The following is a 24,100-nucleotide window of genomic DNA, read 5'->3' on the forward strand; positions in this document are numbered from 1 at the left end:
GAAATTGCTAAGGTTAGACAAATTAAACCGTTGTACTATAATGAAATGTAATAAAATGTAATGAAAAGTTATACTACCTGCAGAGCGAATGCAAATGCGACCGCTCGCTCCAAACCGGACCCCAAACCGGACCCCTGAAAGCTAGCCTTTGCTTTCCTGACTGACTGTGTGTATTGGTTCCTGACTTCCCTGAACAGTTGCATATCGCGGGGACTATTCGATGCTATTGCAGTCCGCCACAGGATGTTTTTGTGCTGGTCAAGGGCAGACAGGTCTGGAGTGAACCAAGGGCTATATCTGTTCTTAGTTTTAAAAACAATTGAAAGGGTCATGCTTATTTAAGATAGTGAGGAAATTAATTTTAATATATAGCAGGATATAGCAGGAAGATAATCCTGCAGCAACAGGAAATTTGAATTATTATGTGGATTATATTTAATGGAAATGTTTGTAGGTTTTGATACATTTTTTGATAGGGAGAATCAAGTCTGAAATTTCAAATGGGAAATTACAAATTTCAGAAGCCATTTTAAACCTCAAATACACTACACATTTTAAATGTCCTGCATTGCAGGAACGTTCTCCTGCAACAGAGTGATCAGATTAAGATCCTACATCTGTAGCCTACTAGCATTTCGCAATGATGACTTCCTTGACATCTGGTATTATTAATTATTATCTCAGTTTACAACTGTCCTTTTGCTAATGTAATGGTGGTGGATATTAGTGTACTGTACGGCTTCTTGTTAACTGAAGAATGAGAAGAGGTTGTCATGAGTTTCCAACAGACATGTCTATCTCCAGCCAAATTGAAGACAATGAGGGAACATTATAGCCAGTGATTACCCACAGATAGGCATTCCATCCTTCCATTACGGCTCAAGTCTCTCCAGTGTCTCCTTTCTGCTTTCTCCTGCAGGAAACAAGCACACAGTAAACACCTTTTGAACCAAAATGAAACTGAAATCCTAACCTCTTGTTGTTCTTCAGGGGGAAGACATCTTAGCCTCAGTCAAACCAAATACAGTAGGCCCAACAACAAGGACTAATTCCTATTTATCCAGGGCCCTCAGAGGCACTAGCTGACTTTGGGTGAACCAGAGAGCTCTTCATTGGTGTGTGGACAGTAGACAGTGTTGGACCATGGCGCTCGTGGACCCGACTGCATCCCATCTGGACCCGGGCATGGATGGTGAGAGCGGGGTCCTCGCCAGTGTCTTTGGGGTCCTCCCCAACGCCAACTGCCCCAAACACGGGCAAAACACTCCGGAGGACACGAAACGATGCCTACGCAAGGTCATCGGGCACCACAGGGACTACGTCAAAATCTCGCTGCCTGACGCCAAGGGCAACCGGCTGCCCACGGAGTGGTGGAAGACAGCCATCGCGTTCTTCTACGCCATCTTCAACCTGGTCCTGACCACCGTGGTCATCACGGTCGTCCACGAGAGGGTCCCGGAGAAGGAGAACAGCCCGCCACTGCCCGATAAGTTCTTTGACTACATCGACCGGGTGAAGTGGGCGTTCACGGTCACCGAGATCAACGGCATGCTCCTGGTGGGAATCTGGGTTATACAGTGGCTTTTCCTCAGATACAAGTAAGAGAACGGTTATCTTGGGATATCTGTGTCAAAGGCTATCCCCATGTATGTGAAATTCTAACCAGACTATACAACATTCAGGTTTAACAGTATAAGACCGTGATTGTAGGCTATATGAAGTGCTACGGTATGCTGAACATGACATTTTCATTATTATTATTATGTCACAGGAGGTTGGTGGCACGTTAATTGGGGAGGACGGGCTCGTGGTAATGGCTGGAGCGGAATAGGTGGAATGGTATCATATACATCGAACACACAAGCCATTCCATTGGCTCCGTTCCAGCCATTATTATCAGCCGTCCTCCCCTCAGCAGCCTCCACTGTTCTATGTCCAAGAGAATTGTTCCACAGCCCTTTTAACAGTGGCCTGTTTGATGACATCATTTATTTTCCCTTTGTGTGTTTGTTTCCAGGTCGATTGCAGGTCGGAGGTTTTTCTTCCTGATTGGCACCCTCTACCTGTACCGCTGCGTCACCATGTACATCACAACCCTTCCTGTACCCGGCAATCACTTCACCTGTGCTCCCAAGGTGTGTGTGTGTGTGTGTGTGTGTGTGTGTGTGTGTGTGTGTGTGTGTGTGTGTGTGTGTGTGTGTGTGTGTGTCAGCTGTGGCATGTGAACCACGTCCTGCAGTGATCTCATCCTGGCTCCCTCCAGAACTCATATCGATCTGCCTGCCATGCTCAATAGCTGCTCATAAAAAAGCCATTTTGGATTCGAACCCTGGAGACATAAACGTTATCGCATCCGGTCTTGAGTTCGATCGGAAATATATGCCCCAGGGAATCGAGGTTTTCTGGGTATTGTGGTACAGTGATCTGATGGGAGAAAGATGACGACACTGGCGAGTTTAAATGCAATTTCATTGGATAGGTACAATTCTATCCATTAACACAGGCTCATATTAACACTTCCAAACATTTACAATTGAAGTCGGAAGTTTACATACACCTTAGCCAAATACATTTAAACTCAGTTTTTCACAATTCCTGACATTTAATCCTAATAACAATTCCCTGTCTTAGGTCAGTTAGGATAACCACTTTATTTTAAGAATGTGAAATGTCAGAATAATAGTAGAGAGAATTATTTATTTCAGCTTTTATTTCTTTCATCACATTCCCAGTGGGTCAGAAGTTTACATACACTCAATTAGTATTTGATAGCATTGCCTTTTAAATTGTTTAACTTGGGTCAAACATTTCGGATAGCCTTCCACAAGCTTCCCACAATAAGTTGGGTGAATTTTGACCCATTCCTCCTGACAGAGCTGGTGTAACTGAGTCAGGTTTGTAGGCCTCCTTGCTCGCACACACTTTTTCAGTTCTGCCCACACATTTTCTATAGGATTGAGGTCAGGGCTTTGTGATGGCCACTACAATATCTTGACTTTGTTGTCCTTAAGCGATTTTGCCACAACTTTGGAAGTTTGCTTGTGGTCATTGTCCATTTGGAAGACCCATTTGCAACCAAGCTTTAACTTCCTGACTGATGTCTTGAGATGTTGCTTTAATATATCCACATAATTTTCCTCCCTCATGATGCCATCTATTTTGTGAAGTGCACCAGTCCCTTCTGCAGCAAAGCACCCCCACAACATGATGCTGCCACCCCCATGCTTTAACATTGGGATGGTGTTCTTCGGCTTGCAAGCATCCCCCTTTTCCCTCCAAACATAACGATGGTCAATATGGCCAACCAGTTCTATTTTTGTTTCATCAGACCAGAGGACATTTCTCCATAAAGTACGATCTTTGTCCCTATGTGCAGTTACAAACCGCAGTCTGGCTTTTTTTACGGCAGTTTTGGAGCAGTTGCTTCTTCCTTGCTGAGCGGCCTTTCAGGTTATGTCGATATAGGACTGGTTTTACTGTGGATATAGATACTTTTGTACTGGTTTCCTCCAGCATCTTCACAAGGTCCTTTGCTGTTGTTCAGGAATTGATTTGCACTTTTCACACAAAAGTACGTTCATCTTTAGGAGACAGAACACATCTCCTTCATGAACGGTATGACGGCTGCGTGATCCCATGGTGTTTAAACTTGCGTACTATTGTTTGTACAGATGAACGTGGTACCTTCAGGCGTTTGAAAATTTCTCCCAAGGATGAACCAGACTTGTGGAGGTCTATCATTTTTTTCTGAGGTCTTGGCTGATTTCTTTTGACTTTCGCATGATGTCAAGCAAAAAGGCACTAAGTTTGAAGGTAGGCCTTGAAATACATCCACAGGTGCACCTCCAATTGACTCAAATTATGTAAATTTTGTCAATTAGCCTATCAGACGCTTCTAAAGCCATGACATAATTTTCTGGAATTTTCCAAACTGTTTAAAGTAGATGTTCTAACTGTTTTAATGACAAACCTAAGTGTATGTAAACTTCCGACTTCAACTGTACGTAATTTAGCAGATGCACTTGTCCAGAGCGGTTTACGGTAGCGAGTTCATACTGTTTAATATTTTGTTTGTACTGGTCCCCCGTGGGAATCAAACCCACAACCCTGGCATTGCAAGTGCCATGCTCTACCAACTGAGCCACACGGGAACAGTGTTTGTGTTACAATGACATTTTGGATAATGTTCTTTATTCCTGTAACTGAAGCTGCTTGTATTGTCTGTCAAGCCAATCTCTCTCTCCTACCTCTTTCTTTCCAACCCCCCCCCCCCTCTCTCTTTCTCTCCCTCCTATCTCTCCCTCCATCTCTCTCTCAGCTGTATGGAGACTCTCACGCTAAGATGCAGCGTGTGCTGACGTTGATCTCCGGCGGCGGTCTGTCCATCACCGGGTCCCACCTCATGTGTGGTGACTTCCTCTACAGCGGACACACCGTCATGCTCACCCTCACCTACCTGTTTATTAAAGAGTGTGAGTACTGGATAAAATATCACACACACATCTAAATACTGTTAATTATTGATAACTAACAAGTATATCATATTCTCATCTAGGTTAGATTATCTGTTAGGTCAAACAAGGTCCCATAGCTACGGCATCATGATCTCTGAACATTTTCTGGATTATGTAGTAATGTTACCGGGCAGATATACATTTTGTTGATGGAGGGACATTTTCCAGGTGTGGCCTGATCCTCTATTACAGTGTTTCCCAAACCCTGCCCCCCCCCCCCCCCCCCCCCCCGCCTTCAATAACCAACTCATCATCAAGCTTAGATCATTTGAACCAGCTGTGTAGTGCTAGGGCAAAAACCAAAACGGTCCCCCCAGGACCGAGTTTGGGAGACCTTGCACTATTACACGTGTCAAACTCATTCTAAGGGGCTGTCTGTGGGTTTTCACTTCTCTCTTGTTACTAATTAGTAAGGAACACCCCCCTCACCTGGTTGTCTAGGTCTTAATTGAAAGAAGGCCCTCCATGGAATGAGTTTGACAGCCCTGATCTATTACCTTCCCTCCTGTGTGGGACTTGTTCAAGAGGATGCAACGTCTGACCTTAATGACGACATACACAACCCCCTGTGTGTGTCTGTCTCTCCCCCCCCCCCCCCCCCCCTCCCTCTCCTCCAGACTCATATGTTTATATTGCCATCCACTTAACATTGACCCTTTAACATTGACCAGGTTAATGAAATGAAAGAACCTCCTGTCTGTGTTTTGTCTCGTCCAGACTCCCCGCGGACGTTCTGGTGGTACCACCTGATGTGCTGGCTGCTGGCTGCTGTGGGAGTGGTGTGTATTCTGGTGGCCCACGAACACTACAGTGTGGATGTGGTGGTGGCCTACTTCATCACCTCACGCCTCTTCTGGTGGTACCACACCATGGCCAACGTTCAGGTGACATGCTGATACTGTACAATCTACAATGATGCTGATACTAGATATAGTACCGTGGTTGCTGGTAGCCTAGCGGTTAAGAGGGGTTGGCCGGTAACTGAAAGGTTGCTGGTTGGAATAGCCAACGTGAAAATCTGTCTGTGTCCTTAAACAAGCCATTTAACCCTAATTTGCTCCAGTGGCGCCGTACTACTTTGGCTGACCCTGTAAAACAACACATTTCACTGCACCTATCTGGTGTGTGTGACCATGAAAAATCTTCAAAATAAATGACACGTCCTCTTCTGGTCATCCAGGTGAGATATTGATCAGTGGAGGCTGCTGAGGGGAGGACGGCTCATAATAATGGCTGGAACGGAACAAATGGAATCCCCTATTCTAGATCACCTATCCACCTATTCCGCTAAAGCCATTACCACGAGCCCGTCCTCCCCAATTAAGGTGCCACCAACCTCCTGTGATCTAGATAGAGTAATCGTTTCTGTTCTGGTGGTACCACACCATGGCCAACGTCCAGGTGACATGATACTGTCATGTAGTAGAAGCAGATAGATAATACAGCAGATGGACAGAGATGATAAAGTAGATTCTTGATGATACTGCAGATGGACTGATACTATCCAGCAGAAACTGCTTACCAGTCTTCAGAACCTTCAAACTCAACTGGACCTCAAAGCCAGCTCCACTGCATTTTTTTCATTGTTCCCCTCTGATCAGGGGCTGATTTAGACCTGGGACACCGGGTGGGTGCAATTAATTATCAGGTGGAACAGAAAACCAGCAGGCTCTGGATCTCGTCGGGTCAGAGCAGAAAACTTCTGCTTTAGAATCTTCTGTACAAGATGAATTTAATTACACCCACCAGTGAGAATGAGACAAAGTACAAAAAGTGTCCCTTTTGAGAAGCAGCTTGTTCAATCTCTCCTACTTTCTCTGCAACCTCTTGGTGGATGTGCAAGAACATACTGACAATACAGCAGTTTAAAAGGCCCAGTGCAGTCTCAAACTTGATTTATCTGTGTTTTAAATATATTGTGCCACAGAGGTTGGAATAATATGTGAAATTATGATAATGCCATTGTAATGTAAGAGCTGTTTGAAAAGGCAGGCTGACATTTTTGTGGGATGTAGTTTTGGCCTGCCTGGTGCAAACACCAGGCGGTAAATTAGTTAATAGGCCGATAAGAAATAGTTACAAACCAAAAGTCCTCACAAGAATAGTAAAAAACAATAATTTGACCAACTGGGGACATGTTGTTAGTCCCCACGAGGTCAAATGCTATTTCTAGGGGGTTTAGGGTTAAGGTTAGGGTTAGAATTTCATTAAGGGTTTGGGTTAGGAGCTAGGGTTAGTTTTAGGGTAAGAGTACGGGTTAGGGAAAATAGGATTTCGAATGGGACTGAATTGTGTGTCCCCACAAGGTTAGCTGTACGTGTGTTTGTGTGTGCGCGTGCAATGCCAGAAGCACTCACACACTCTTCTGAACCACCTACCACAGTGTTTACACGAATCAGAGTACACCCTCATCCTCATCCATTAGGCCTGGCTAGGATCATGATGATAGATGGCTCTACCCACCCTGTGAGATTCACCTCAAAAGACGACCGCTTTCTGCATGTTTACATAATGATTAACCTAATGTTAACGTAATGACCTTAATGTTTCAGGGAAATGTTGTGTAAACCTCCCATAGTTCTGTGAATTACAAGTGTCAACATTTGTTTGATAGCAGTGTCATCACAATGTAGAGGTTATAGAAGTGCTATAATGTGTTGGCATGGTGTTACTCCCTCTGCTGGACAAAACTAAGACTGACATCATAATAGGGCCTGACATTTACTATTACAGCTCCTTCCCTTGTAGTTGTGTCAATTGCGTGACTGTCTACAATTTCATTGATTATTGAATTGCACAAAATGAGATGTTCTACATATCCATATTACTACTATTGATAGATGTTTATGCAAAAGTTTACAATTGTTTTTGGCTGGGTAGCAGCCTAGCGGTTAAGAGGTTGGGCCAGTAACTGAAAGGTTGGTGGTTCCATTCCCTAGCTGACTAGGTGAAATCTGTTGATGTGCCCTTTGTGCAAGGCACTTAACCCTAAATGCTCCTGTAAGTCGCTCTTGATAAGAGCATCTGCTAAAAGACAAAAGAAATTAAAGAGGACTATCTTTGTTTGTTGTGCTAATGCTCCCGAGTGGTGCAGCGGTCTAAGGCACTGCATTTCACTGCACAATTGGCCCAACGTCGTCTGGGTTTAGCTGGGGTAGGACGTCATTGTAAATAAGAATTTGTTCTTAACTGACCACCACAGTCAACCTCTGCACCTCCATGATGGTGGCCTCCGTGAACGGCAGGCTGCCTTTATCAGTGAGAGACGGGACCCTGTCTGGGCCCACCACTGCATCGATCTCCGCCTGCACCCTCTCTGTGGTGTGAACGGGTACAAATGACATGGAAAACATTATTACAAAGCAACGAGCATTGGGAAACAGGACACTGGATATGTTACACATAGCATTATGATTGGGTACTGTACTACATCATGCTACAACAAGGAGTTATCTTTAGGTTCCATTGAACTGGTCCTCTACACCCCTCTTGCTGATGTAGTACCTTGGATATCTGGATACAGGACCATGTAGAGCATCATCCACAGCACTGTGTTGGTGGTGGTATCAGTAGCAGCGATGAAGAGGTCTCCTATGATGTAATGCTCACGTTTAAGTTGTCTGTTGTTTTTGTTGACAGGCCCTGCGGTGCTCGCCCAACAACTACCTCACCAACACCTGGTGGAACCCCGTGTTCAACTTCTTTGAGAGGAACGTGCAGACCCAGGTGCCCTGCTCCTTCTGCTGGCCAATCACCTGGCCCCCTGCCTGCCTTAAGGATTCCTGTAAGAAGTACAGTGCAGTGCAGAGCCTGCGGGAGGAGTAGAGAGTAGGGACTCCACTTCAGTTCAGGATCTTGTTCACCAGGCATTCACCACCAGTGTTGCTTTGAACACCCCAACCTATTTTGTATTCATGCAGTATTTATGGTCTATTATGTGATTTTAAAGTATTATGTGAAGGATAGTTGAAGTTTGTGAGGAAATGGTCATATAGGGAAAGTATGTGAGAATAACATAATCCACATACATTGGGTCCTTGTGTACTTCACCACTACAATGTATCTTATTTATGAGGTCAGTTTATTTGAAAATGTTCTTTATTCTTGTGAATGTTACTGTAACAAACTCAACTGAAGTCAACATGTTGCGATGTCATGCAGCGCTTTGCCACTGGCTTGCAGCTTTACTCAAAACTCCAATAGAAAAATTGCATTTTATAGAGCTATACCTTATTACGTTTACATCAATTTGATTTAATGAATATTAAGTACTTTAAAAATATATAATTTCCAAAATGTGCCTTTAAATACAAATGCATGCAATTTTAAATTGCAAACTTGAAGATGTTTGTTTTCAATGTTTTATATTAATTTGCATTCAATGTGCATTTAGTCTTTAGTCTCATATGATTGTGTGTCCTAATGTACCATAATTTATACCTTCATAATAAAAAAAGAACACGTTGACTTCAGTTTTGTCCAATCAAAGTGCAGATACTAGGAGGAGAAGTATGACGCTTGCACGGGTCAACCCCTTTGCCGTCGTCATCTATCAACGCACTAATCACACCACCCGTTCTCTCACCCACCAATAGGAAGCTAGGAATCACCATGCGTCGTTTGCTTACACAAATAACATGGCAGACCCTTCTGAAAACCATCTTTAAACTTATACTTTGAATATTTTGACGAGTCTAAATATTCAACTCGTTTCCAAGGATTACGAGGTGTTTTTTTTGTGCTTTGCAGCCGATATAAACCCCATGGTTATGGAATTATGGCACGAGCTCCTGGGCACTTCTGCGCTGTCCCATGTCTGCATTCTGGCCTTGACAGTATTCGTGGCCGTCTATTATCTAATGCACACATTTCGCAAACACCAGGATTTCTCCAATATTCCTCCTGGTCCTAAACCATGGCCAATAGTTGGAAATTTTGGCGGGTTTCTGGTTCCCAATTTCATCTGGAGGAGGTTTGGAGGCTGGGGAGGGAAGGACGTTCCAAAGTCAAAGACACGAGCTCTAATTTCGCCTCAAGTTATTATCACGGAACAAGCTAAAGTTTACGGTAACATCTACAGCATGTGGGTAGGGAGTCAGCTGGTAGTAGTACTGAACGGATATGAAGTGGTCAGGGATGCCCTCTCAAACCGGGCAGATGTGTTCTCCGACAGACCAGAGATTCCCACCGTTACCATCATGACAAAGCGGAAAGGTAAGTGCTGCTTCTAGACTCAACCTGTGCGTAATAACGCATGAAAGCACAATAGTCAATAGATTTTTGCTGAGGTCGATTTTACTCATCGTATGAGCGGTCTTGGATGAGCGTTTTGCCCGGTGAATATTGTATTGTTCTATAAAACAAAAATAACTTGATGCTGGATAATAAACAATGCCGGAAAAGCCTTTGTGCAAACGAACTTGCAGAAGTAATCAAGGCACTCTCATGTAACAGAAAAATGTAAACGCCTTCGTTGTGGCTTACACCGACGTGTTGCGTCTATATCAGCCTTCATCAGGGTGACAAAGAATAGTGGTGTACACACAGGTGTATATCCCAACTCTCACAGGAAGTGACTCACGTTATTACCATATGTAGTTGATAAAGTAAAAAAAAATGGGTGGGAAAAACACATTCAAGATACAAAGATGAACAAAATAAACATGGCATAACAAGAGAAAGAAATGCAATATCATAAAAGTAAAAAACGAACTGTGTAAACATGAGCTCATGTTACCAAACTTAAGAATGGAGAACCAATTCTTCCATTCTTAAGTTTGGTAAATGAGGTCACGTGTACATAGTTCGTTTTTTCCTTTTATGATATTGCATTTCTTTTGTGGTGTTGCATTCTTGTTTTTCCATGTTCATTTTGTTCATCTTCATATCTTGAATGTGTTTTCTTTCTCCAAGTTTCTTTACTTCATCAATTACATACAGTATGGTAATGAAGTGAGTCACTTCCTGTGAGAGTTGGGATATTCACCTGTTTGTTCACCACTATTATTTGTCACCTTGATGAAGGCTGTAGCCACAACACGTCTGTTTAAAAAAATAATCTTGCCACGCATAAGCCGTAAAACATAAATGCTTTAAAAAGATTCCACTACATGATTGATTGGAAGTTTGTTTGAACAAAGGCTGTTCTGGCATTGTTTACTATCCAGCATCAACTTCTTTTTGTTTTATAGTATTTCATCCCATGATCAAAGAGCACCTCATGGATGAACTATAAACCAAAGAAGCCCTCCTCTCCTTTGTCTCTATTCTATTGTTATATTATAGTATTGTATTCAATTGTTCTATTCGATTGGTATGTTATATTAGATTGTTCTGTTATTCTATTGTTCTGTTCCATTCTAGTGTTGTATTCTATTGTTCTATTATATCGGTCTGTTCTCTTCTATTGTTCTATTCTATTGTTATATGCTATTGGTCTATTATATTATATTGTTCTATCCTATTGTTATATTATATTGTTCTGTTCTATTGTTCCATTCTATTGTTCTATTATATTGTTCTATTCTATTGCTCTATTCTATTGTTCTATTATATTGTTATATTCTATTGGTCTATTATATTGCTCTATTCTATTGCTCTATTCTATTGGCCAGTTCTATTCTATTGATCTATTATATTGTTCTATTCTATTGCTCTATTATATTCTATTGCTCTATTATATTATATTGCTCTATTCTATTGCTCTATTATATTGTTATATTCTATTGCTCTATTATATTATATTGCTCTATTCTATTACTCTATTATATTATATTGCTCTATTATATTGCTCTATTATATTATATTGCTCTATTCTATTGCTCTATTATATTGTTCTATTCTATTGCTCTATTCTATTATATTGCTCTATTCTATTGCTCTATTATATTGTTCTATTCTATTGCTCTATTATATTCTATTGCTCTATTCTCTTGCTCTATTCTATTCTCTTACATCGGTCTGTTCTCTTCTATTGGTCTATTCTATTGGTCTATTCTATTGTTCTATTCTATTGCTCTATTCTATTGGTCTATTCTATTCTATTGGTCTATTCTATTGGTCTATTCTATTGCTCTATTCTATTGGTCTATTCTATTGCTCTATTCTATTGGTCTATTCTATTATATTGCTCTATTCTATTGGTCTATTCTATTGTTCTATTCTATTGCTCTATTCTATTGGTCTAATCTATTATATTGCTCTATTCTATTGGTCTATTCTATTGTTCTATTCTATTGCTCTATTCTATTGGTCTGTTCTCTTCTATTGGTCTATTCTATTGGTCTATTCTATTGCTCTATTCTATTGTTCTATTCTATTGGTCTGTTCTCTTCTATTGCTCTATTCTATTGGTCTGTTCTCTTCTATTGCTCTATTCTATTGCTCTATTCTATTGCACTATTCTATTGCTCTATTCTATTGCTCTATTCTTTTCTATTGCTCTATTCTATTGGTCTATTCTATTGCTCTATTCTATTGGTCTATTCTATTGGTCTATTCTATTGGTCTATCCTATTGCTCTATTCTATTGGTCTGTTCTATTGCTCTATTCTATTGGTCTATTCTATTGCACTATTCTATTGGTCTATTCTATTGTTCTGTTCTATTGGTCTATTCTATTGTTCTATTCTATTGCACTATTCTATTGGTCTATTCTATTGGTCTATTCTATTGGTATATTATATTGGTCTATTCTATTGGTATATTCTATTGGTCTATTCTATTGGTCTATTCTATTGGTATATTCTATTGTTCTATTATATTGGTCTATTCTATTGTTCTATTATATTGGTCTATTCTATGGGTCTATTATATTGGTCTATTCTATTGCTCTATGCTATTGTTCTATTATATTGCTATATTCTATTACTCTATTATATTGTTCTATTCTATTATTCTATTCTATTGGTCTATTCTATTGTTCTATTCTATTGTTCTATTATATTGCTATATTCTATTGCTCTATTCTGTTGTTCTATTCTATTATTCTATTCTATCGGTCTGTTCTCTTCTATTGCTCTATTGTATTGTTCTATTCTATTATTCTATTCTATCGGTCTGTTCTATTCTATTGCTCTATTCTATTGCTCTATTCTATTGTTATATTCTATTATTCTATTATATCGGTCTGTTCTCTTCTATTGCTCTATTCTATTGCTCTATTCTATTGTTATATTCTATTATTCTATTCTATCGGTCTGTTCTCTTCTATTGCTCTATTCTATTGTTATATTCTATTATTTTATTATATCGGTCTGTTCTCTTCTATTGGTCTATTCTATTGTTCTATTCTATTGCTCCATTCTATTGTTCTCTTCTATTGGTCTATTCTATTGTTCTATTCTATTGCTCCATTCTATTGTTCTGTTCTATCGGTTTGTTCTCTTCTATTGGTCTATTCTATTGGTCTATTATATTGGTCTGTTCTCTTCTATTGCTCTATTCTATTGGTCTATTATATTGGTCTGTTCTCTTCTATTGCTCTATTCTATTGGTATATTATATTGTTCTATTCTATTGCTCTATTCTAGTGGTCTATTCTATTGGTCTATTCTATTGTTCTATTATATCGGTCTGTTATCTTCTATTGGTCTGTTCTATTATATTGTTCTATTCTATTGGTATGTTCTATCCTATTGTTATATTGTTCTGTTATATTGTTCTATTCTATTGGTCTGTTCTATTCTATTGTTCTATTATTTTGGTCTGTTCTATTATTCTATTCTATTCTATTGTTATATTATATTGGTCTGTTCTATTGTTATATTATATTATTCTCATCAAAAGTCTTCCAAGCAGAAAAGGAAAGAGAAATGTAATTTTGCTCTTTAAATAATTACATATGTGTACTAGTGCATAGTGACAGCACTATTAACCGCCTCTTATAATTTCTCTGAACCTTAGGCATAGTTTTTGCACCTTATGGACCAGTATGGAGAAGGCAGCGCAAATTCTGCCACACCACGCTGCGGAACTTTGGCCTGGGCAAGTTGAGCCTGGAGCCCTGTATCCTTGAGGGACTGGCTGTGGTCAAATCTGAGCTGCTGCGTCTCAGCGAGGAAGATACTGAGGGTTCAGGAGTGGACCTGACCCCTCTGATAACTAACTCTGTGTCCAACGTAATCTCCTACATCGCCCTGGGCCAGCGCTTCCACCACGCTGACCGGGAGTTTGGCGCCCTGCTGGACCTGATGGCCCGCGGCCTAGAGATCATCGCCAACAGGTAGCCTAGAGGTTAGAGATGTGGATCAGTTTCCGGAAGGTTGACTAGTTCAAAGACGTGGGAACTGAACTGGTAACTGGAGGGCTGCTGGTCTCTGATCTCAAGTAGAATTTCCTGCTGTGTGCCCTTAAGCGCTTAACACATTTCAGTTTCTCCCAGAAAACAGGCAGTAACGTATCTATTCTACTCTATTCTATTCGAACAGCGCGGCGGTCCTCATCAATGTCTTCCCCCTACTCTACTACCTGCCCTTCGGTGTCTTCAGAGAGGTACGGCAAGTGGAAAGGGACATCACTGCCTTCCTGAAGCAGATCATCACCAGACACAGGGAGACGTTAGACCCAGCCAACCCCAGAGATCTCATAGACATGTACCTGGTAGAGATGCTGGCCCAGGAGGCCGCTGGGGAGACGGAGAGTAGCTTCTCAGAGGACTATCTATTCTACATCATAGGAGACCTCTTCATCGCTGGTACTGATACCACCACCAACACAGTGCTGTGGATGATGCTCTACATGGTCCTGTATCCAGATATCCAAGGTACTACATCAGGAAGAGGGGTGTAGAGGACCAGTTCAATGGAACCGAAAGAGAACTCCTTGTTGTAGCATGATGTAGTACAGTACCCAATCATAATGCTATATGTAAAATATCCAGTATCCTGTTTCCCAATGCTCGTTGCTTTGTAATAATGTTTTCCATGTCATTTGTACCCGTTCACACCACAGAGAGGGTGCAGGCGGAGATCGATGCAGTGGTGGGCCCAGACAGGGTCCCGTCTCTCACTGATAAAGGCAGCCTGCCGTTCACGGAGGCCACCATCATGGAGGTGCAGAGGATGACTGTGGTGGTCCCCCTGGCCATCCCTCACATGGCCTCAGAGACCACAGGTGAGGAGACAGAAACCCATACTAGTCATTCTAATTCTATGTCAGAACCTGACTCTTCCGTTATGCACAGTCAGGTCAATAAAGTTGTATTGAATTGCTTTCTCAACAACTTGGTCAGTCAGTTCCACCAGACCAACACTACAACAGGGACTAGGCTGCTGCAGCAGAAACAGGAAAGTACAACCCTTTCGCTATGGTTCGTCTGTTGTTGTCTTGCAGAGTTCCGTGGCTATACGATCCCTAAGGGCACAGTGATCATCCCCAACCTGTGGTCTGTCCATAGGGATCCCACTGTGTGGGAGGAGCCAGACGACTTCAACCCCTCTCGTTTCCTAGACGACCAGGGGAATCTCCTGAGGAAAGAGTGCTTCATACCGTTCGGAATAGGTAGGTCGTAAGGCAGTCTCTCTCGACAGATGTATTTTTGGGGTCCCATTAGCGACTTGCTCTACGATTGGCAAACGGGAGTGTAGTCACACGGTATACACTGAGAATGAAGCCTTTCTACTGTGGACATTTACAGTTAGGCTCCTGTAAAATCCACTGAAACATGGTTCAAAAGGTTAGTTCACAATCTCACTGGATTGTTGAAGTCCCATAGTATCCCTACATGAGTATGAAGCAGTTAGGCCACGACTGAACATTTCATTCATTTGATTTCACAGTCTTACTGGATGATTATTAGTATTATTGGAATGCACTTAGTATGACCATGACTTAATGTGCATCTTTACAGTGTTCTCTCCCTCTCTTTCCCAGGACGCAGGGTGTGTATGGGCGAGCAGCTGGCTAAGATGGAGCTGTTCCTGATGTTCACCAGCCTGCTGCAGGCCTTCAGTTTCAGACTGCCCGAGGGGCTGGCCCCTCCTCCCATGCACGGGTGCTTTGGCCTCACCCTGGCTCCCTGCTCATACACTGTGACTGTGAGGCCCCGGCGGTGAGGCCACCAGACGAACAACAACCGCTGACACCGTAATTAAGCCATAAGACACAAGAGGAAGTGGTGTATCATGAATACAGTCACAGGTAAACGGCGTTAGTTGGCCACGATGCGACAGCATCGGCCAGTCAACCCATTTGTCTGTGACTGTATTCATGATACTGCCTCGTGCCTTATTGCTTTTATAAAACTGTTACTAAAATAACAATGAATTACATATTTTAATTAAAACATTATTTTGATAAGTCAATTCATACTATTTAATTCTTCCACCAGAAGATATAGTCTTTACAAAAATCAGGTTTTTAGTTATTTTTGTCATGATGCTACCGACGCCACCCAGTCTTAAATATTTTTTGCATAGTTGCTATGCAAAAGTACAGGGAGTCCATTCTAAACAAAATGGGTGCAATGCAGGGGGACCATGTCTGTTCCCAGGGCCCTATGTTCCCTCAGCCTATGTTCCCAGGGCCCTATGTTCCCTCAGCCTATGTTCCCAGGGCCCTATGTTCCCTCAACCAGTTTTTTCCTTCAGCTCTATCTTCTAAACAAGGCAACAGTAAATATTAAAGACAAAAATCTTCTGTTATGTGATCAAATATTTTACATAGCTTATATTTTTCATACCCTTTGGTATTTTGGTGCGTTAATCCACTGTTATTTGTATTTCAATTACTTTAGTATTTTGTCATTTGTATTTCACTGGACTGAAATAAGTTTAAAAATCAAAAGTTATTTTGATTGTCTATTGCATTATGGCAATAAAATAAATCAAATGATGATCTTGATGTGCTTTAATGCAACTGTTGCACACACTATTCTTGTCTTGTCAGTAGAAAGTGCTATTGCATCCTATCAAACTACAATGGTAGACTGTTGTTCATATTTTGCTTTGTTCTAGTGTACTATGGAATATATTGCTTTCTTATTCTTGACACTTCTCCCAATCATATTTAAGGTTAGAACTACCTTTCTAGGTGTCCTGATACTTCTAGCTTGGAGTTGTATTTTTATGATAACATAGCTTCAGTATTTCACTTTTTAATGTGTATAGTATTGCTTACTATGTGTGTCCAATCAATTTTTTAACCACTCCCTCTGCTAATTGGGGCTAATTGGAAAAGCTGTTCAAAAGAGGACATTGTATTATTTTTTTGTACTCCCCGACGAAGGCCATGCAGTCGAAACGCGTCACATTTTTAAAACGTTGTTTCTATTGAACATGCCATACTAATAAAGGCATTTTAATTAATTATAAGAAGAGTGCCTTGGTCCTCCTTTCTTCTTGATGACCAATTTACCCCTTTTACCAAAGAGCACCTTCTATCTACAAAAATGTTACTATTGTGTACCTTAGTAGCACTTCCCTTCCTCCTCTTTCTACAATGTTATTATTGACTCATTCCTATATCAGAGCAATAGTAGGAATCTAATAAAACACACCACATCAGAACTGTGTGAAAGGTCATGGAACGGGCTAAATAGTCACGTGACCACTGCCACACAACGACCTTCCTACTTTCCATGGTGTCTGAGTGTCAGTCTGCCTGTACGTTCAGCCACAGCCAGGTCCTTCATTCTGGTGCAGTCCTCCCCGCCTTGCAAACCATGGCGTTCTTCACTCACCAAGTCATCAGAGGTCTCTCCTCTTCTGCAGTCCGAAATGCAGCGATCAAACACGTTACGATCATCGGGGGTGGTCAGATGGGTGCAGGTATCGCACAGGTAACGTAAGTTAACGTTAACTGTTAATGACATAAGTTTGTTTGCTAACATTAGCGTGCTAGCTAGCTTGCTACAGAGGCTGGCTAGCTATCTTGTAAGCCAACCAGCTGTGTAGCTAACGCTGCAAGACTAGCTAACAAGCCAGTTAAATATAGCAATGAAGTGCACGAACTTACCGAATACTGTTGGTTAGTTAACCGCTAGCTTGCTATTAGCTAGCTTGTTAGATACCTACTTGAGAAGCCAACCAAGGCAATTCCCCTGATGCAGGGGATGAGTTTTGCAGGCTAATCAGTAACACAACTCTGTATTATAAGCAATGGTTGTTCATCTCTGGGTAAGAAGTACAGTATGCCTCACAAGCTGTCTCAGGTTGATCAGTGCAAAACACAGATGGTGAAGACAGCTGCATGAGGTGGCCTTTGACCTATATCTACTTTAGCTAGCTAGTTATATACGGTGTTTTGTTACCTACCTTAAATGTCCTTCATTTTTTGCCAAATGAAATGTCCTTCATTTCAGGAGTTATATTACTAAAGTTACTTTTTGACAGTCAAACCTGGTGAACACCTGTCCCACCCACTCACGACTTATACTTGTGTTCCCCCTTTCTAATAGGTTGCTGCTACAACGGGCCATTCGGTGGTGCTAGTTGACACAAATGAGGAAATCCTGAAGAAATCCGCCAAGGGAATAGAAGGCAGTCTGAAGAGGGTGGTCAAGAAGAAGTTTGCTGACAAGCCAGATGTTGGTCACTAATATGTTAATGTTGCTGTTTCCAATGAGGAAATGTTGGCAGAACTTCATTTTATTAACACCATTGAGTCAAACAGGGGTTTGACAGTCATCATGTATGTTACAGGCAGGAGCAGAGTTTATTGCCAAGGTGATGGCCAACGTGTCGATATCGACAGACGCAGCGTCTGTGGTGGGGAGTACAGACTTGGTGCTGGAGGCCATTGTGGAGAACCTCAAGATCAAACAGGGCCTCTTTGGTGCTCTGGACAAAGTGGCACCAGCGTAAGTATGACCGACTAGGGCTTGAACCTGTGTCTCCTACACACCACAAGACTGTCTTATCCCACTGAGCTGAATCCTAGGCATTAGCTTGTGGGTCCAACCCATGTGTTTGGTCTGAAGGTTACTCGCCAAGCGAGTGTGAATCCAAACCACATAAGCACTGTCCTGTCTCCGCTGCCTGCGACTTTGTCAATAACCATAGGAGTTAGCTATCTGATCAGTGTTGAAATGAACATCAAGCCAGAGCAAGTGCTGTTTGATTAGAAAATATTTTTTGTTGCCATTTTGAATGTGTAGCCTAAATATCAAAATTCCTTTATCTGCATTTGAGCTTTTTTTCTAATCTTACTATAAAGCTATGCTGGTATCCTTGAAATGTGCTTAAAATAGACTATTTTAAAACTATTCTAATTAATATAAAATATTTCAAAAGGAAAGGCATTGTGTGTCTCACATAATTGATGTTACTGATTGGGATGTACCTCATGGGGGTTGCTTGTTGCCTGATGTTTTTGCTTCCTCTATTTTAAGACACACCATTTTTGCCAGCAACACATCCTCTCTGCCCATCACGGACATAGCCAGCTCCACCAGCAGGCTGGACAGATTTGGAGGGCTGCACTTCTTCAACCCCGTCCCCATGATGAAGCTGGTAGAGGTAAGGATCAATAGTGCAGCGTACATTTTAGGACATCTCTCCCTATGATAAGTCTCTATATAGTCTCCCGCAGAGCAGTTATTTTTGATGTCATGATGGCGATGTTTAAATTAGAAACGTATGTAAGTTGCTTTAAAAATGACACTGGGCTTCCTCTCCTTATCAACAAGATTCAATTGAAAGATGTTAAGATGTTTACGTGTCCTCTTCAGGTGATTGGAACATCAGCCACAAGCCAGGAGACCTTCGATTCCCTCCTCACTTTCAGCAAAGCACTGGGAAAGACGCCAGTGTCCTGCAAAGTAAGACCCTCGCTTATTTTAACAAATATAAAGTATTTCGCTACTATTGTACACCTTTAAATATAATGCAGTGACATACAATATTACACCATACATTATCTTCATCATATGCAGTTCAGATACATTATAAACGGTTCACTAACATCCGTATGTTATGTTCCTCTTCAGGACACTCCTGGGTTCATTGTGAACCGCCTGCTGGTGCCCTACATGATGGAAGCCATCAGGCTACATGAGAGAGGTACACCACCCCTGCATGACTGAAAGATAGTCAAACGTTTTGCCTGTATATGATTGAAAATAGCATCAGAGCCAAGAGGGATGTGACAAATGGTTGTGTATAAACATCTATGGTTAACAAAACATAGTTGTCTGTATACGAAACCGTTGTCACCCTTCATTCAAAGTCAATGGCTGCGTGTGTGTGTGTGTGCTCTTTTCGTCAGGCCATGGGTCAAAGGAGGACATTGATATTGCCATGAAGCTGGGCGCTGGGTATCCCATGGGGCCCTTTGAGCTGCTGGACTACGTAGGACTGGACACGGCTAAGTTCATCATGGACGGTGAGTGTTGGGCTGCTTCACAAGTGTGTTCCTATTACAGAGTGATTTCAGTACCAGTTAAAAGAGGTCTATATTAGCAGCTAGGAACAGGCCCAATACCTGCATGTCATATGGCACGGGGGAGGAGCACTGGTTATAGAATGGTGAGATGGACGAGAGGTGCCGGTGGTCTTTTGAAAACGGGGATGAATATTTGAAGAAGCAAAAACATGAAATGAAGTAGGTGCAGGCAGTGTAAAACCAATGCAGAAGCAGTTAGAATGAACCGTTTGTGTTGATGACTTGATTCCAGGCTGGGTTGAGAAGGATCCTGACAACCCGCTGATGCAGCCCAGTGAGATGCTGAACAAGCTGGTGGCCGAGGGCAAGTTCGGCAAGAAGACCGGAGAGGGCTTCTACAAGTACAAGTAACCCCGCCCCAGCATCAACACTAGCTGGAGCCTGTTCATTAAGGCACATCGTGACATAACGGAAAATGAAAATAAGCGCTTCCGATTGGACAAGATCATGTAGTCCCTCCCAGTACTGATAAGGGCATGAATGATAATAGAAAAAAACGTCTGGTTAATTTTGACAACGGTAGAACAGATGCAGCCGGTACAACCCTCAGTGCCTTCCTGAAGAACGGTAGACCGGTGTTAGCAATTCAAATCTGTCTTTTGACTGTATATTCTGAATGTCATCTTTATGTGTGGTTTGTAAGTAACTGAGTTTGTGGCATTAAACTGACTTTTCCAAATGCTCCCCATAGGTTGTTCTGAGATTTCTATTCATCCAGTTCTTTTCTAGGGATGGATTTGCCTCTGGACCTTTGAGCCAACACCCTGCCATTAATGATACCCGGTGATACAGTGCATTCGGAAAGTATTCAGACCCCTTGACTTTTTCCACATTTTGTTACATTACAGCCTTATTCTAAAAAGGATTAAATAGTTTTTTTTGTCCTCATCAATCTACACACAATACCCAATAACGACAAAGCAAACAGGTTTTTATACATTTTTGCAAATGTATTAAATAAACGAAAGTATCACATTTAAATAAGTATTCAGACCCTTTACTCAGTACTTTAAGCACCTTTGGCAGCGATTACAGCCTATTATTCTTTGACATCATGCTACAAGCTTGGCACACCTGTATTTGGGGAGTTTCACCCATTCTTCTCTGCAGATCCTCGAGCTCTGTCAGGTTGGATGGGGAGCATCGCTGCACAGCTATTTTCAGGTCTCTCCAGAGATGTTAGATCGGGTTCAAGTCTGGGTTTTGCTGGGCCAAACAAGGACATTCAGGGACTTGTCCTGAAGCCATTCCTGTGTTGTCTTGGCTGTGTGCTTAGGGTCATTGTCCTGTTGGAAGGTAAACCATGGCTACAGTCTGAGGTCCTGAGCACTCTGGAGCAGGTTTTCATCAAGGATCTCTCTGTTTCTCATGGCCTGAGAGTCCTTTAGGTGCCTTTTAGCAAACGCCAAGCGGGCTGTCATGTCATGCTGTCATGTCATCTCCTGTCATGCCTTTTACTAAGGAGTGGCTTCTGTCTGGCCACTCTACCATAAATGCCTGATTGGGGGGAGTGCTGCAGAGATGGTTGTCCTTCCTCCACAGAGGAACTCTAAAGCTCTGAGTGACCATCGGGTTCTTACCACAGGTGGACTCCAAGTTGTCCAAACATCTCAAGGATGATCAATGGAAACAGGATGCACCTGAGCTCAATTTCGATTATCATAGCAAAGGGTCTGAATACTTATGTAAATAAGGTGTTTTAAAAAATATATATATATATCAAATGTTTAACCTGTTTTCGCTTTATCATGGGGTATTGTGTGTAGATCGATTAGGGATATTTTTTTTTATCCATTTTAGAATAAGGCTGTAATGTAACAATGTGGAAAAAGGGAAGGGGTCTGAATACTTTCCAAATGCACTGTATGTCAACAACCCCACTGTTCATTTCCAATATTGTTTCAAGAGTTCCTTTGACTACTCAATTTGAAAATCAAAAATATTACCCTCTTTATATCCCGGCATTAAATTGATCATCTTGGATACATGGGACATCACATCTCACCTTTTTCCATGGATTTCACAGTTTAAGAGCAGCTTCAATACTCCAGATGTAGATTTTCCCTTTTGTCAGCATAGCCTTAAGACTGTATGAACGTAACCTCAGTCTCGGCATGCTGCTGGAGTTTTAATTGGTCGGTTTTAGAGCCTTTTGAAGTTTCCCCTCGAGATTTGAATGATTTATAGTCAATAATTCCGCTTGGTAGTTCTATTTAAGACCACTAAGTGGCAGTGTTGTCAAATGCAGAATTTCTGGATATGAATCATATGATGGGCCTACTAATGATCACAAGCTACAAGATTATTGGGCTGATTTCCTGGACATAGATTTAGGCCTAGACGAAAAACAATGCTCAATGAAGAATCCCCATTTCAATAGGTTTTTAGACTAGACTAAGACTAGGCTTAATCTCTGTCCCGGAAACCAGCCCTGTAAGTAAGGTATACCTTCTATCGCATAAATCTGGTCGGGAGATCAAATGAGCCAATGCCTTTTTATTTTTCTTTAAAAAAACAAAACATGTTGAAAGTGTTAAAATGTGACCACTTGGGAAGCAAAGTGCTTATACCAAGATGACAGTGATTCAAAATACGACAATGAATAAAAAAAAATGCGTCAAGTAATACTAAAAATAGAGCATAAAATCAATAAAATGTTACAGAAATGCATGAAATAAACAACATGGGCAAAAAGACCACAGTTACCAGATAGAGAAGAGAAAAGTCCATCGCAATCAAGCTTGGTGTCAATTCAGGAAGTACACTGAAATTCCAACTCCAACTTCTCTTCAATGCTTTCCAATGAGGAAAATGTCAAATTGCAATTGGAATTTGGTTAACTTTCTGAATTGACTGGAATTGACCCCAACCCTGATCGCAATAAAATGAACACTGCCAAGTGCTGGGGTAAATATATATCTGCTTCATTTGTCAGTTTAGAACAATAAAATATAGGCCTCTGAGCAACCACTTGCCTTTGTCCTAACGTTGCCTGCAAAAATACCAAGAAAAGTGACATATCCTGACAGTTTCTTTAAAAAGTACACATACTGAGCTTTATTTTACATCTGAGCAAGACTCGAGTCAAGGTCACTATTTGTTACAAATAGTATCAAAAGAAGCCTTAATTTTCATTTTTCTGCAAGACGCTTTAACAAGAAAACAAATGGCTTTCCTGTGTTCAAAGCTTATTTTCATATATACCAGTATATATATTCTAAAAAAGGAACAAAACAAAAAATTCACTGAAAATATACACCGAGAAATTTAAACCAAGTTCAAAATACAAAAAAGCATTCAATTAATTCCAACTCAAAAGTAAAAGCTATAATCATAAAACGTTGATATTTTTTGCACCAACTGGTCGTTAATAAAAACAAAATGGAGGATAGGAGCCTTGAGAGGATGTTTCCTTGACAACATGTGATTGACATCCCTCCATCTTCCTTGTGATAGTGCAGTCAGTCTAAAGAGGTCAGGCCGCAACCCAAACACGTGGTCTGAAATCCAGTGAGAGAGGGGAAAGGGGAGTGTTGAGGGTCGAACATAGTGGGCTGTACAAAGGAAAGGAACGGAGGTGGCAAATAACTTAGGAATAACTTAGAAACAGGTGTTGGGGTATGTGTGGGGAGGTGTTAATTGTGTTTGACAAAGTGAAATCGCTGAACTGTTTTCAGTGCAGTGCCTTGGATTGAGATAGAGCTGCTTGTAAGGAGAAAAAAAGGCGTGAGGGGGCTGGGGAGTGAGGGGGCTGGGGGGTGAGGGGGCTGGGGAGTTTGCATGCGGTTGGATGATGGTCTTTAGTAGTGATTGTCTTGTTCAGTTCAGAGTTTCTACAGCAGATAGGAGAGTCACTGCAGGAGAGGAGTATAAAGTCAAGTTCGGGGGGAGGTATTCCTCTGAGAACGGGAGTTGAGGCTTGGGGGTCGGAGATAAGGTGGAGGAGGGTTCATGGAATCTAGCAGGCCTCCATCTCTAACAGAGGGGCCATAGCTGCTGCCTTCGCTTTGCACGACGTGGAGAACGCGTTCCGTTTTCCTCCTGAAGTAGAGAGAAACATTGTCAGTTCAATGGGCAATAACAGAGGGCCTAAACGTGTCCATAGTCATTGCTGTTTACAGGTCATTTGCGAGTGCTGGCTGTCTTTCATACTGGTCAGAAACAGAGAGATGCAATGCACTTTTAACCCGTTCAGTCTGAGGGAA

The 24,100-nt window shown here is 41.6% G+C and overlaps 4 protein-coding genes across 18 annotated transcripts in view; 3 read left to right on the forward strand and 1 right to left on the reverse strand.

Moving 5' to 3' along the window:
• The first annotated feature begins 158 nt into the window (after positions 1 to 158).
• Positions 159 to 8,810, forward strand: LOC129845921 (phosphatidylcholine:ceramide cholinephosphotransferase 2-like). Its single transcript, XM_055913875.1, has 5 exons — positions 159 to 1,598; positions 2,018 to 2,135; positions 4,319 to 4,472; positions 5,232 to 5,398; positions 8,154 to 8,810. Exons 1-5 carry the CDS (start codon positions 1,144 to 1,146, stop codon positions 8,337 to 8,339), a joined length of 1,080 nt encoding a protein of 359 aa, XP_055769850.1. The 5' UTR covers positions 159 to 1,143; the 3' UTR covers positions 8,340 to 8,810.
• A 281-nt stretch (positions 8,811 to 9,091) lies between these two features.
• On the forward strand, positions 9,092 to 16,830 carry LOC129845918 (cytochrome P450 2U1-like). Of its 2 annotated transcripts, none has more exons than XR_008758143.1 (6): positions 9,092 to 9,728; positions 13,419 to 13,737; positions 13,943 to 14,277; positions 14,466 to 14,627; positions 14,911 to 15,014; positions 15,387 to 15,476. XR_008758143.1 is itself a non-coding variant. In XM_055913859.1 (6 exons), the coding sequence occupies exons 1-6, from the start codon at positions 9,278 to 9,280 to the stop codon at positions 15,566 to 15,568; spliced, it is 1,617 nt and encodes a 538-aa protein (XP_055769834.1). In that variant the 5' UTR covers positions 9,095 to 9,277; the 3' UTR covers positions 15,569 to 16,830. The 2 variants fall into 2 exon arrangements, 1 of the variants encoding a protein (XP_055769834.1); XM_055913859.1 differs by having other exon boundaries at positions 9,095 to 9,728; positions 14,847 to 15,014; positions 15,387 to 16,830.
• Positions 16,831 to 17,073: 243 nt separating this feature from the next.
• On the forward strand, positions 17,074 to 20,583 carry LOC129845922 (hydroxyacyl-coenzyme A dehydrogenase, mitochondrial-like). Its single transcript, XM_055913877.1, has 8 exons — positions 17,074 to 17,292; positions 17,911 to 18,039; positions 18,155 to 18,312; positions 18,844 to 18,970; positions 19,183 to 19,272; positions 19,441 to 19,513; positions 19,719 to 19,835; positions 20,128 to 20,583. The coding sequence occupies exons 1-8, from the start codon at positions 17,092 to 17,094 to the stop codon at positions 20,244 to 20,246; spliced, it is 1,014 nt and encodes a 337-aa protein (XP_055769852.1). The 5' UTR covers positions 17,074 to 17,091; the 3' UTR covers positions 20,247 to 20,583.
• Positions 20,584 to 22,376: 1,793 nt separating this feature from the next.
• Positions 22,377 to 24,100, reverse strand: part of LOC129845919 (lymphoid enhancer-binding factor 1-like) — a 64,625-nt gene continuing 62,901 nt past the window's right edge. For 10 of the 14 annotated variants that reach the window (XM_055913869.1, XM_055913863.1, XM_055913864.1 and 7 more), the window contains one exon: positions 23,847 to 23,936. Coding sequence is in view for 4 of the 14 variants with exons in the window: in XM_055913870.1 (XP_055769845.1) it covers positions 23,854 to 23,936 (83 nt within the window). In the remaining 10 variants the exon portion in view is untranslated. Of the gene's footprint in view, positions 23,937 to 24,100 lie in introns of all 14 variants that reach the window. The other 4 variants (XM_055913870.1, XM_055913867.1, XM_055913866.1 and 1 more) reach the window with 1 other exon arrangement.

Source organism: Salvelinus fontinalis, unplaced genomic scaffold, assembly GCF_029448725.1.
Source record: "Salvelinus fontinalis isolate EN_2023a unplaced genomic scaffold, ASM2944872v1 scaffold_0403, whole genome shotgun sequence".
NCBI classification, from domain to species: domain Eukaryota; kingdom Metazoa; phylum Chordata; class Actinopteri; order Salmoniformes; family Salmonidae; genus Salvelinus; species Salvelinus fontinalis.

Bases quoted from the DNA above. Each gene is read 5' to 3' on its own strand.
- LOC129845921 (XM_055913875.1), top strand. From the start codon at position 1,144: ATGGCGCTCGTGGACCCGACTGCATCCCATCTGGACCCGGGCATGGAT. The intron at 2,136-4,318 runs GTGTGTGTGTGT...TCTCTCTCTCAG, and splicing joins ACTTCACCTGTGCTCCCAAG to CTGTATGGAGACTCTCACGC. The intron at 5,399-8,153 runs GTGACATGCTGA...TTTTGTTGACAG, and splicing joins ACACCATGGCCAACGTTCAG to GCCCTGCGGTGCTCGCCCAA.
- LOC129845918 (XM_055913859.1), top strand. From the start codon at position 9,278: ATGGTTATGGAATTATGGCACGAGCTCCTGGGCACTTCTGCGCTGTCC. The intron at 9,729-13,418 runs GTAAGTGCTGCT...TCTGAACCTTAG, and splicing joins CATCATGACAAAGCGGAAAG to GCATAGTTTTTGCACCTTAT. The intron at 15,015-15,386 runs GTAGGTCGTAAG...TCTCTTTCCCAG, and splicing joins CTTCATACCGTTCGGAATAG to GACGCAGGGTGTGTATGGGC.
- LOC129845922 (XM_055913877.1), top strand. From the start codon at position 17,092: ATGGTGTCTGAGTGTCAGTCTGCCTGTACGTTCAGCCACAGCCAGGTC. The intron at 18,971-19,182 runs GTAAGGATCAAT...TGTCCTCTTCAG, and splicing joins CCATGATGAAGCTGGTAGAG to GTGATTGGAACATCAGCCAC. The intron at 19,836-20,127 runs GTGAGTGTTGGG...ACTTGATTCCAG, and splicing joins GGCTAAGTTCATCATGGACG to GCTGGGTTGAGAAGGATCCT.